The 13,909-nt window shown below is 36.8% G+C and overlaps 1 protein-coding gene across 5 annotated transcripts in view; it reads right to left on the bottom strand.

The window, feature by feature from the left end:
* PCM1 (pericentriolar material 1) overlaps positions 1-13,909 on the bottom strand; it is a 90,373-nt gene that overhangs the window by 26,489 nt on the left and 49,975 nt on the right. For 4 of the 5 annotated variants that reach the window (XM_075556781.1, XM_075556783.1, XM_075556786.1 and 1 more), the window contains 4 exons: positions 10,772-10,936; positions 8,157-8,216; positions 5,447-5,619; positions 5,022-5,153 (listed from right to left, as the gene is read on the bottom strand). In XM_075556781.1, coding sequence (XP_075412896.1) covers positions 5,022-5,153; positions 5,447-5,619; positions 8,157-8,216; positions 10,772-10,936 — 530 coding nt within the window. The remainder of the gene's footprint in view (positions 1-5,021; positions 5,154-5,446; positions 5,620-8,156; positions 8,217-10,771; positions 10,937-13,909) is intronic. The other variant, XM_075556782.1, reaches the window with a different exon arrangement.

Here is a 13,909-nt window from a genome sequence, read left to right as displayed (position 1 = left end):
AAATTCTAAAATGAGGTTGTTAATTTAAAATATATTTTTGAAGTCTTGGAGATGCTATCTTATTTTTAAACTCTACTGATGCTATCTTACTACACTTGGTTGACCCATATCAGAAGGAAAAATAAGACAGCAACCCTATTTTTGAAATTAGCTTTACTAAGACATAATTTATATTCAATACTTATTTTAAGTATATATTTTGGTGAGTACCGGCAAACGTATACACCCATGTAATCACTTTCCCTAAAGATGAAGGCCATTCCATGAGCCTCAAAATTCCTTCAAATCCTTCTGCAACCAGGAAGCACCCACACAGCATTCATTAGCTTTTTATAATCACAGATTAGTTGTGGAAGTTCTGATCTTGATTTTAATGGCACCACACTATACCCTTCACTGGCTCTTTTTACACAATATGTTTCTGAGGTTAATCCATGCTATTGGATCTTTCACTAGTTTGTTTAATCGCTGAATAGTATTTTATTACATATTCAACATAGATATACCAGTATGTTTATTCATGTATCTTTTGATATTCTTCCTTGAGGCTATCAAGAATAAAGATGTCATGACAAATAGTATAAAATTACTTTTATGAACATGTGTACATTTCTTTCTCTTGGATGAAATACCTAGAAAATAAATTGGTGAGTCATGTGCAAAGTCTTAACTTTGTAAGAAACTGCCAAAATACTTTCCAAAATTAGCCGTGCAACTTTTTAAAAATAATTTTATTAGGGGCTCACATACTCTTATCACCATATGTACATCAATTGTGTAAAGCACATTTGTACATTCACTGCCCTCGTCATTCTCAAAACATTTTCTCTCCACATAAGCCCCTGGCATCAGGTTCTCATTTTCCCCCCTCCCTCCCTACTTCCCCCTCCCTCATGAACACTTGATACTTTACAAATTATTATTTTGTCATATCTTACCCTGTCAGACGTCTCCCTTCACCCACTTTTCTGTTGTCCGTCCCCTGGGGAGGTCACATGTAGATTCTTGTAATCAGGTCCCCCTTTCCAACCCACCCTCTCTACATTCCCCGTAGCGCCATACCTCACTGATCCTGAAGGGATCATCTGCCCTAGATTCCCGGTGTTTCTGGTTCCTATCTGTACCAGTGTCCATCCTCTGGTCTAGCCAGACTTTCAAGGTAGAATTGGGATAATAGTTGTGGGGGGGTTAGGGGGGAAAGGAAGCATTTAGAACTAGAGGGAAGTTGTATTTTTCATCATCGCTACATTGCACTGTCTGGCTCATCTCCTCCCCGAGACTCCGCTGCAAGGGGATGTCCAGTGGCCTACGAATGGGCTTTGGGTCTCCACTCGGCACTCCCCGCATCATTCACTATGGTAAGATTTTTTGTTCTGATGATGCCTGATACCTGATCCCTTCGAAACCTCGTGATCACACAGGCTGGTGTGCTTCTTCCATGTGGGCTTTGTTGCTTCTGAGCTAGATGTCCGCTTGCTTATTACCTTCAGGCCTTTAAGACCCCACACGCTGTATCTTTTGATAGCCGGGCACCATCAGCTTTCTTCACGTTTGCTTATTCACCTTTGTCTTCAGCGGTTGTGTCGGGAAGGTGAGCATTACAGAATGCCAATTTAATAGAAGAAAGTATTCTTGCATTGAGGGAGGACTTGAGTAGAGGCCCAATGTCCTTCTGCTACCTTAATACTAAACCTATAAATATATGCACATAGATCTATTTCCCCATCCTCATATATAAATATATTTTCATATATATGTCTCTATCTAGAACTCTATAAATGCCCTTTGCCTCCCAGCTCTTTCCTCTATTTCCCTTGACTTTTGTCCTTTCCCACAATTATGCTTAGTCCCGACCCAGGTAATTCTTCTGTTACATTACCCTTGATCATGCCCTACCAGCCCTCCCATACCCTCCTCACCACCAATTTGGATCACTTGTTGTTCCCTTGTCCCTTGGGTTTGTTAGCCGTGCAATTTTATACTCTGACCAGCATGTAAACTATTCTAATTGATCCACATTTCACCAATACTTTTGTCAATCTTTTACCTCCTAGTGGATGTGACGTGGTAATTCAGTGATTTTATTCGCCATTTCCTTAATGACTAAATGGTATTGGGCAGGTTTTATTTCCTTACTGAACATCAATAAATGTTTGGATAGCTGGTAGCACCTCCCTCGTTTTTTCTTCCCCTCTTCTATGTAGTCAAATAGCTGTCCTTTCATGTTCCTCTTCATTCGAGGGAACAAAAAGTCACATGTACTGAGGTCAGGTGAGTCAGGTGCGTGGGGTAAGAGACATACTGTTTTTTGCCAAAAAGTGGCACACTGAAATGGCTGTGTGAGCAGGTGCACTGTCATAGTGGCAAAACCAGTCCCCGGTCTGCTACAAATCAGGCCTTTTTTGTCGCAGTTATGCAATCTTTTCAGAATCTCTGAATAAAAAGCTTGATTAACAGCCTGACATGGTAGAACAAACTTCAAATGCACTATACTCCTCCAATAAAAAAGCCAAAGGAGCATCATATTGATCTTTGGTTTCACTTGATGAGCTTTTGAGTGGGCAAGGTGGTGATGGCATCTTCCACTTTGTTGACTGATGCTTGCTTTCCAGGTTGTAAGAATAGCACCATGTCTATAGATAAGAGCTGGAAACACAGGGAATCCAGGGCAGATAAATCCCTCAGGACCAAAATTGAGAGTAGCCAAACCAGGAGGGGAAGGGGAAGATGAGGGGGAGAAAGGGAAACCAATCACAATGATCTACATATAACGCCCTCCCAGGTGGATGAACTACAGAAAAGTGGGTGAAGGGAGACATTGATCAGTGTATAATAATAATTCATAAATTATCCCGGGCTCATTCAGAAGGGAGGGGGGAGAGAGAGGGGGAAAATGAGGAGCTGATACGAAGGGCTCAAGTAAAAAGAAAATGTTTTGAAAATGTACAAATGTGCTTGACTCAATGGATGGATGTATGGATTGTGATGAGTTGTACGAGCACCCAAAGCACAGCATGTTTCTTCCAGTCGACATTCTTTTTGCTGGTCACTCAGAACCTGAGGCACAAATTTAGCAGCGACCCTTCTTATCCCCAAATCTTCTATTAAAATTCACTGAACCGAGCTCCACGATAGTTCAGAGAACCCCCCCCCCCATCTCTTCAGTGGTCCATTGTTGGCCTTCGAGCACAAGTGCACACATTTTCATGACATTTTTGTCCATCTGGAAAGTTGATGGACATCCATAATGAGGTTTGTCATCGATGGACACTTTAACCTTTTTGGAAATGAGAAAACCACTTGTACACTTGGTTTTTCCCATAGTGTTGTCCGTGTAAGCTGTGTTCAACATCACAACAGTTTCTGTGGCACTTTCCCCAAGCAGGCTACAAAATTTCACAGCTGAACAGTGTTCTCTTAAATTGGCCATTGCAAACAAATTTCACAGCTGCATGCACTTCTCTTAAATCAGCCATCATAAAAAAAGCAAGGTCGAGCAAAACCGCTTTTATGAAAAAATTCACAATGACTAGAGGGAACCTCCCCAGGTGACACCACTGGGTGCACCAACTCAGAGGGGAGTTGCTTGATGCTTGCCCCGGGGGAGATGTCTCCTATGAAAGCTCCACCAAGCAGTTTTTTTTTTCTGGTTTTTGGTATGAGTATATGTATACATTATGGAATATTTTCTCAAAATCATGTTTTAAAGAATATATTTTAATTTTAAGTAAGACTTTAATTATAAGTCTAATTTGTCAATTTTTTTCTTTTATAATTAATGTTTTTATGTATTAGGAAATCTTTTTCTTTGCCACAGTCATGAAGATTACCTCCTGTTTTCTTTGATAAGTGTTAGCTTTCATAGGTCTTTGAGTCATATAAAATGATCTCATATTGTGAATTTTGTACTGTGAATTAGAGGTCTCACATTCTGACTGAATCTCAAAATTAAAGTTTTTTATTCTTCAACCATTGATCTTTCCATGTTTTCTATCTCCAATCATAAAATCAAAAGTTTTGTGTCTACGGAAACTTAGGTATTAGGGAACTTGTTTTATGGAACAGGGCGTACAAAATGAATGTAGTAGGTTACAAATGATCAACACAGGGGCTAGCGGCATAAACCTCCACACAGCTGAAAATTCACGTGTAATTTACAGTTGGCAATTGCACAACACGGGTTTGAAGTACAAGGCCCTTCTACTGTGGTACTCTTTCCTCTGTTGCTGTTGCGATCAGCTCAAATTCGGGAGTATCTGCTTAAAATGCTGTGTGAGCTGTCTGTCTCTCCAGGAAAAGGAGAGCAAACTGTTCACAGGGGTGTTTTTAGTACAATGATCACTATATTTGAGTTCAAACTAAGACAAAGAAGATATAATCTCCAGCTAAACTGGAGGATATAGTTTATTGAATTTCCACCATGCTCCTCATGACTCTTTTCTGTTTCTAGGTACTTTTTATTCAAAGTTGCTTTCTCTAATTAAGCTGCATTCCCCCCTCCCCCAGTGATTTCCTTTATCTTTTTTAAGCAAAAGGGAAGAAATTTATTAGAGCCCATACAGGAAACTCTAGAGGGGTTCGGCATATCCTACTGTGTAGGTCACACCACTCACTGTACCCCCATGTCTCAGGGGGAGTCCCCTTGAGCCGAACTCCAAAGCCCCAGGACTGGCTGGGGGTGGCGATGAATTTATTCACTTAAGGATCTTTACTAACTGCTATTGATTTGCTGATTATCTTGACCGAAAACAACTTGTTAATGAAATGTCAAGTCCCATTGTGGGCAATAGAAATTAGAAATATAGTTATTTTAAATCTTATCATCTACAAATATATAATTTTTATATATAATGGTATCATAAAATTTGATTTTCATACCTCACTTCAAAAAATATGTGATCATCCTATAGGTTTCATAAATGCCCAAACCCAAATACACTAGATGTGCTTACTGATGGACAACAATCTATTTAACCTTTGTTTACTGCATACTGAAATCATGTCTACAGTCATCAGCTTACATCATCAGTCGTAGCAAGACTTTCACTGGGAGTAAGTTCTGAGTTTGATGCTATCCAAGTGCCAGAATTCACAGACTTCATATTTTCCTCTTCTTTTTCGTGACTCTCAGAAATATGTCTGGATACTATATCCTAAACAAGTAAATAAGATAGGTTTGATATTACATAATTAAAAACAGAAGCGGATAAATGAATACAATATTTCTCATCTCACAGGTAAACTGTGAGGAAGAAACAGCAATAAACATGAACTCTGTAAATTTCTCAGAATAAGACTTTTTTCTAAAAAAATGCATATACAAGTAGTTTATATAAAATGAAAAGAAAGCACTAAGAAACAGATCAAAGCACACATGGACGAACATGTGGAAGGAACCAGACACAAGTAAATATGGAAAGGTGTTAACAGGTGAGGGCGTAGATACCTGCAAAGCATATAGAGCTCTCTGCCTCAAGTAGTCTGTATTAAGGAGCTGAAGTTCATGAAAGAGTTCAATAAGAAAATGTGGACGAGATTCATTTTGAGAAATTAACGTTGCCACTTCAGAATAAATAGTATCCCGCAAGGCTTCAAATAAAGAAAAATCACTTCCAGTTTCTAGAAGACATAAAGGAGCAGAAAACCAAGTTGATGAAATAGCCTCATGACACTGCCTATTAATTTGTATCATTGCTCTTAAGTTTAAGTTAATTGAAAACCAAAACACCAATTCTATTTCAGGTCCTTTAAAGTAGAAAAAATACTTAAAATTAGTAAGGTAAATATTTTGTGTTAAAGAAGCATTTAAAAACACAAATAACATTACCTAACACTGCTTAGATCATCCTTATTTCTCAGTTTAAGAATATTTGGAATCATAGGGATAACCAGTGAACATCTTTTGGGAAGTTGATTACCGTATATACTCAAGTATATGCCGACCCGACTACCAGCTAAACCACCTAATTTTACCACAAAACCTACATTAAAAATGTGCTGGAAAACTCGGCTTATACACGAGTATATATATATATATATATATACACACGAGTTTATAATGGTAATAAACCAAAAATAATGCTAATAGAGAGGAAAGCAGGCTACTCTTATGGTAGCTATTACTTAGGTCTAATAATTCTCAAATTCTATCTACTGCACAGAAAAAGGTGTTATACTAATAAAAAACCCAAGGTACAACTGTAATATGGTGGTTCCATTTCACTATCGTGTCTTATTTATATGCTCTGTAAAAGCTGAAATAGTCACAGAGTGGTACAAACAGATAATGAGTTTAGCTACGAAGTGTAAGGTTGGCAATTCAAAAGTCTATCTAGAGGAATCTCAGAAGGTTGGGTAATCTACTTCAGAAAATTATCAGCCAAGGAGGGTACTAGGAGGCACAGTTCTACTGTGACAATACAGGGTTGGAATTGACTTGTCGGCGACTAACATTTCTTCTATGCTAGAAAAGGTTGTTTCCAGTTGCACAAAGTCAAAGACTTGCTCGATTACTGAGCTATGACTCTTCTATACACAGATCCATGTATATTTATATTTACTTTGGGGAAATCTATTAGATACACAAACATTTACGGTTAAAACAGAGTTATTATATCCTTAAAGGTGTGCATTCTTATTTTTTATTCTAAGAGTACAAATCAGAACTGCTCCAATTTTGAGTGCTCTATGGAAAAAAAAGACATCTCCAAGTGGCTCTTCTAGTTATCAAAGGCTGTACATTTTATAGAGCAATAAAAGAACCTCAGCAAATATTCAGCTTCCACAAAAATCAGTGACCAGATTCTATAAAAGGAAATTTAAAATGTTAATTATTTATATTGCTTTCTAATAAGGATGAAAAGAGCAAAAATTCATTCTCTTTTTGAAAGACGTTTGAGAATATACAAGAGGAATGTGCTCAAAAACAAACAAAAACATTCAAGTGTCAATTTCCACAAGAATAAAATACAATGAAAAAAAATGCCACTTCTTTCTTGCCTCAAACAGTTATGACAGATACAAAGCTTGTGAAACAAATTCACTTCTTTAAAGTCTATCTTTCCACAAACTTTTTGAAAGCACCTTATAAAGTTCTTATATTTAAAAATATCTAAATAAGATTTATCAAAGATTTAAGAAGATCATGTTTTAATGCCATCTTTTTGTCTGTGCATTTGTCACTCCAAATTATCTATCAGTAAAGACGTTATTCTGATATAATACATTAAACAAACACATGTTTATTCCTCCCCTCAGCAATCAAAGAGGTAGAAAGGTATTTCTCTTAAAATAATTTAGTTCAGTCTAGAAAAATCCCCAATTTTATTAGCTTTTTATAATTCCATCTTGTTTTTGACCTCTCTGGTTTCAGAGTTATTTTCTTCATAAGTGCTTCTGATATCAACTTGTTCTTGTTTCACTTTTTAAAACTGCTCTAAAGGTCTCTCAAAAAATAAAAAACCCAAAACACATATACACCACCATCAAGTTGATTCTGACTCATAGGGACTCCCCTTCCGGGGGAGTCAAACTGCTCCCTGGGTCTCCAAAGTTGGAAAACTTTTCAGGAGCAGAAAGTCTCATCTTTCTCTGTGGTGGGCTTGCACAGCCAATTTGGCATGTAGCAGCCCAACTCAGTACCCACTATGCCACCGAGAGTGCCTAAAGTTTCACTCATGTACAATTAGTTGCACTAGTTAAGGGATATTTATAATTCAAAATCATTCAGAATGTATTTAATGAAACTACATAGTGTAAGGCCTAAATACGTATATTGGGATCTTTCTAGTTTTTCTATGACCTTTATCATGGTTTTCAATGGTCAAAATGATGTACTATTTTAAATAGATGTTGATTAGTAATAAAAAAATAAGCAAACTACAACACAAAACATATGCAAGACCTGACAGTAAATCAGAGCCAGGAATGAAAAATAACCACAATTTATTTTTTAAGAAACGTTAATTAATGCCTTTAAGAAACATGAAAGATTCCTTATCTTTATGAATTCTCATTTTTATAATCGTGAGCAATATACACCAAGCTAAATCTAAGAAAAATAAAAAACAAATCAAACCAATAAAATCCATGAGTTCAAGACCAATGGGAAAAAGAATGAACAAGACATGGACACCAAAACTACACAGATTGTTTACCTGGTGCTTCACTGCATGCACTTCTGTTAGCCTGCTGGAGCACTCTCCTAGCATGTGCTGCTGGAAAGGCAGACATAAGGATGAGCATAAATGTGCATGACTAGTACAGACAGGATCTACAACATACATCAGTGAAAGGAAATACGCACATTTCTTTAAAATTGGTTGCCTGAACAAAAATGTATTTACCAAGTGTGGTTTATGATAACTTAAAAATAAATTCATTGGAATGCGAACACACCAAAAGGCTTATAAATTTTTATGAATGTGACAGATGATGACCATCACAATACACTTTTACTATTTATGCTTAGAACCTCCCAAAACCGTCAAGGAAAAAGAGAACTGTACAATTCAGTACTAGCAGTCATATGCTACACTTAACCATGCATCACAGGTAAAGTCACTGAAACTATTACATGCTAGTAAACATTCACAGTAAAGATTAAAACTAAAAGCAAACCTTTAGCCTGTGAAATACAAATGTGATAGGTAGGTTTATTGTACCAACCTGGCCAATGAACACATGTGGGATTAATTGAAGGGTGGAGAGATAAATAGCTCGATGAACCTCACCTTTCTTGTCTCTTGCTCTTTGATGATCAGACCAGTGTACGGCTGTCTTAGCTGGTTCTCTGCGTCAATTTGCAAGCTACACTATCTGTAGGACACCCAACCCGTGGACTGCCGTTGCCGTAGTCCGAGGTTCCTTCAAGACCTGCTTCACACTATTGGAGTGTACATCGCTTGAGCTGGGGACTGTCAGATCGTCTTTTGGCTGACTGTTGGTGACCTGCCTTGCTGTTTGCTGCCTGTGGCCAGACTGCCTGAATTGCTCCAAGAGGACTCAGCTGTGTGCTTCCTTGACTTGCACCTGGCGGCCCTCATAACTTAAAGATCTGCCGGTGTATAAGCTGTCTCATGGAAGTGAATTGCACTGAGCCATTTGTACTGCTCTATAGACTAATTAGCTGTTTACTTATGTTGTACAATATCTGACTATGTAAATATATATACAATCGTAAGTGTCCTGGTCTTGTTTCTCTAGAGAACCCTGTCTTAACACAGCAAATATTTACAAAAGTATGTTTTGTGAATTTATAATATTTACAATTAAATTCACTCATCCTATTTTCCCCGTGACAATAATTACTGAGGTAACTGCTATCTAATTTATTGAGCATTTCGATGCAGCATCCTTCTCTAACTCTACCCTACTGCTTATTTTTTTGGAATATAAATGTTAGATAGTCAAATGATATAAAAACTGTAAAAGATTTTCTCAAAAGGATCCTGGTCTTATGAGAGCACTAAATTCTGGGGTTTTTATTTCATTTTTTTAGGATGGATTTCTAAATGTATACTTAATGTGTTAAAGGCTTTGACTTTTGAAGCTGTTCTGAAAAGTTATGCCAGTTTATAGTTGGCCCTTTATGAATACTGGGAAAAACCAACTACTCCCTTTGATCATGTTTCCTCATCTACAAACTGCAATAAAGTCAACTAAGGATTATGAAACTAGGATGAGCTGCATTGGGAATCTCTAACCAGTAAAGTCTGACACACAATGTAGCTTCTGTTATTATCTTCACCAAGGACCTCATCGACAACTGGGAACTACTTGAATTTACATTTACTAATTTATCTTCCCTGGTGGAGTAGTTGTTATTCATATTAGTTCGAAACCACCAGCCACTCCACAGGAGAAATAGGAGGCGTTCTACTCTTGTAAAAGTTACAGTTGCAGAAACCCACAGGGGCAGGTCTACCTTGTCTTATAGCACCACTAAACTCAATGGCAGTGAGTTAAAGCTCTCTTCCCATATTTTCTTTTTATAAATCAGAAAAGTATTAGCTTCTATTGATTAAATAAATATTTGTTGTTCTCCGATATGTGTTGGATATTATTGCTACTATATCAGGTCTAAATACAAAAAGATAGTCGTGCCAAAGGACTCAAAAGAGTGGTACACTTAAACAGGCAAAGAGTAAATAATACGAAATGGGGGAAAATAGGTTTATATAGAGTCTAAAGTAAGACACAAAAAGGAAAATTAGGGAAGCTTCCTCTGCTTAGTTCAGGATGCAATTTCAGGGTTCCAGAATTAAGGCTTTGAGTCTATCCAAGAATAATGTGTACAGAGGGTAAAGGGATGTTGTGAGGCAGAAAAGGCAGTAGTGAGGGTGAGAAACAACATGATAGCTTTAGGAAAACTTCAGGGCCAAGAAAAGAAAAAAGTTCATGGCAGACTGCTAGTGGAAGAGTTTGGGGAGACAGGAAGTAATCAAATCTGAGAGCAGTATGTGCTATATTAAAGCATAAAGATTCTATTTGTAGGCATAGTGAGAGCAACGAGTTTAAACAAAATGATACTTTTGTATAAATTCTTACTCAGACAAGTGCTTCAGAATTTCCAATGAAGAATGACACAACACCATCTATCCTCTTTTTACTTAGTATAACAACCCCAAGATAGATGTATTTGCAGTTAAGATTTCTTGACAGCAATATCTAATTGGTAATATCTACTATAAAAAATGTACAAAATAGACATGTCTGATAGTCCAATTTCAAATCTAAGTGAAAAGCTCCCTAAACAAAGAAAGGGACATACCTGAAGATATTTCTGTGGCCTTACTATATTTTATCATTTTTTCCAGCTGCTCATGATTATTTCTGCTGAATACTTTTGCATGAACAGGTTCTTCAGTCTGTGCTGAATGTCTGTTCCGACTTCGACAAGGTTCACACGTGCTAGACATACTGGCACTTTCATACCCTTCGGTTTAAGGAAACAGAGTGGGGGACAGCAGTTAGCAGGTGCAACTAACTCAAGGTGAAAGGGAAATTGATTTCCAGAGTAAAATAGTATAGGTCACATAATTTCAAGTGCTATGAAGTCCTGGTGTAAGTACAATAAGAAATCATAAACGGGCTCCATTGAAGCAACCTTTGCAATCAACTCTAGACGCACAGGGTAAGGTAACTAAGCTCTACTTTTTGCCCTTTGATGTCTGCCTAAGAGTACGTCAGACCCAAACGACGGCAGACCTTTTACAAGCCAAATTATCTCCTGGACTAAGAGTTGATAATTTTTCAGTATTCAGAAATAAAACAATCTGTTAAAACATACATATTAAAGATTAGTGAAAATGAAAATCAAATATGACTTTCTTTATTTTTTATGTGGTGTATTTTGGTCTAGGTTTACAAGGTCTTCTTCACTCACAGGTTTATCCATATATTTTTTTTCCAAGTTGTAGGATTTTTGTTGTTTTTAAATTTTATTTTGATATTTAGTTAACTGAACAAATTCAATTCCATGTTGTCCTAAAAAGATAGTTAGTGTTACGCAAGTAAAACTATCCTTTTCCCACTGAGTACCATCCATCCCTGGCTATAATGTACTGCATCTCCACATATAATAAATTTCATTTGTGGGCATTCTGTGTTCAAGTTACCTATCCCAATATTATTCTTCTGGCTACAGAGGTTATATACTACATGTTTAAGCATCTCATAAAGAAAAGACAAGTCCCACCTAGTTTCTCTTCTTGGTTATTCATAGACATTTGTCCTTCTATATAAGCTTTAAGTTTTCTTCCAATTAAAAAAATAATCCTTGGGGATTCAAAATGAATCATATTGAACGTAAATTTATTTGGGGAAACACTAACATTTACCGATTTTATGAATTCCCACTCAAGAATACTGGCAATGATTTACATTTGTTCAATCTTATTTCATGCTCTTTATATATATATATATATATATATATATATATATATATATATATATATATATATATATATATATATATATATATATATATATATATTTAATAGACTTCTACCGATGCTGCATTTTCCTTGATAAATTCTTCCTGGTGCTCATCAACAGCCGCCCCACCACCCCGAAACTATTGACAACAATGGGACTATTTCCTCCCAACTTTCTCTTACTGTTTTACTATAACAGAGAAACATAGTTACACATTGATGTAAATTATTTATCTTTTAAATTGTTTAGCTTGTTCATTACAGTTCTATTTTCCATTCTCTTTGGCAATTATTTTGCTCAGAAGAAATGGTAATTGGATTAGAGTTGATAAGGGAGGGCTGCATGCACACCTGTTTAAAACAAGCATCTTTCCAAATCCTACTTGGTCTCTAACAGTTTGCTTCACTTCTTAACATATAAGTCTCCAAGATACTGTCAATTTACTCTTGGTATGATATTCTATGTGAATTCAACCTTTCCTGTCTGTTTCAGGGGTCATAATTCAAGCTAGGCCTTCATCATCTCAACTCTAGGCTCCTGTTTCTTTATAGGTCTTCTAGACTAAAGCCTTGCCACTCTCATTCATTCTGCATAAAAATTACAGAGGAAAGTAAAAATCATCTTAATTACACTTGACCTTCACATAACATAGGACCAGAAAAAGAATGACTGTCAAAATTTATATGTAAAATGATTTGATTGGCAGATGCTATTAAATAATTAATAAGTGGTTCATAGAGTTGTGAAGAAAAAAATTAAAAGATGTTATTCAACAAGAATACTTAAATTAATAGACCTTTGAGTATTATTGTATCAAATAAAAACAACTGAATAAATTCTAACAAAAAATGAAAATTCAGATCATGTGTTAAACACAAAATTCTCTTGGGAAGTATCAAAAGATACGTCAAAAAGACCTCCCAACTCAGATAAAACTATAAAGAGCAGCATGCTGCAAAAAGAATATTATATGCTGCATAAAGAATAAAGTATGATGTTATATTCAAGTTCCAAATTTTACAACTCAAGAAAGGGATTCTCACAGTTAAGATACTAATTTGTGGTAGGTACTGTCTCTCTCCTGGATATTTTAGTAGTATTTCTCTAGAGCGAATATCAAAATTGGTGAAACTACTTCTTAATAACACTTCAGAGCACCACTAGCTAGGACAGAACAGCAGCCAACACTTTTACTCTGGGTAAAGGTATTACTTCGTTTGATTTCACCACTCTTACCCCTATGTTTCACTTGTGGCTACCACGTGAGAAAATACAGCAACAGCAGTACTTCTGGTTTGCTTCCAGTATAGCTCAACAGCTCTGTCATGGAACTCGGGAGACTCTGCAAGTACCCACACAGGCCAAGTCTGAGCCATACCTAAACTAAACCTAAGTCTCAGCAGAAAGCCTTCCGATGGACCTCCTCGAACATGAAAACAATCTTAAGAGGAGCTTCTCTGTGGCCATTTCCTAGTTACGTCATCTCCTCTTGCCATCTCCTGGGATCTAATGAGGTTTCTGCTTTGCCCCTTCAGTGTGTGCCTACAGCCCATGAAACAGCTTCATTGTAGCATGGCATTAGCTCACCAGCAACAGTGTCCCGCTACGTATGCTGCAACTATCAGTGTCATCCTTTTGGTGTATGGGACCAAGGACAGAGTCTTTAAAAACCTTATTGTTTCTTCGCCAGTCAAATAAATCTTCCATGCCTCGCTTTCCCTACTGACCATGCATCCCCAGTCAATCTTCATTAGTGAGCAACAGGAAAGGGAAGGGGAAATTTTTAAATGATTCAGGATAGTTAGAACGTAAAAATCAGTACATTTTAGTCTTCCCTCTCTTTCCTAAGAAGTAATTAGGAGGCTATTCACTCTGTGTTCCTGCTTCTTCCTGATAATAGTGGAACGGGCTCCGTACAGTTTTTCTTATCAAATTACAAATCAACATATGAGAAGTTCAGCCAGATAATAAA

This window comes from Tenrec ecaudatus, chromosome 8 (assembly GCF_050624435.1).
Source record: "Tenrec ecaudatus isolate mTenEca1 chromosome 8, mTenEca1.hap1, whole genome shotgun sequence".
NCBI classification, from domain to species: domain Eukaryota; kingdom Metazoa; phylum Chordata; class Mammalia; order Afrosoricida; family Tenrecidae; genus Tenrec; species Tenrec ecaudatus.
The sequence above is the reverse complement of the archived record's forward strand: the minus strand, read 5'-3'. Positions and strand labels throughout refer to the sequence as shown.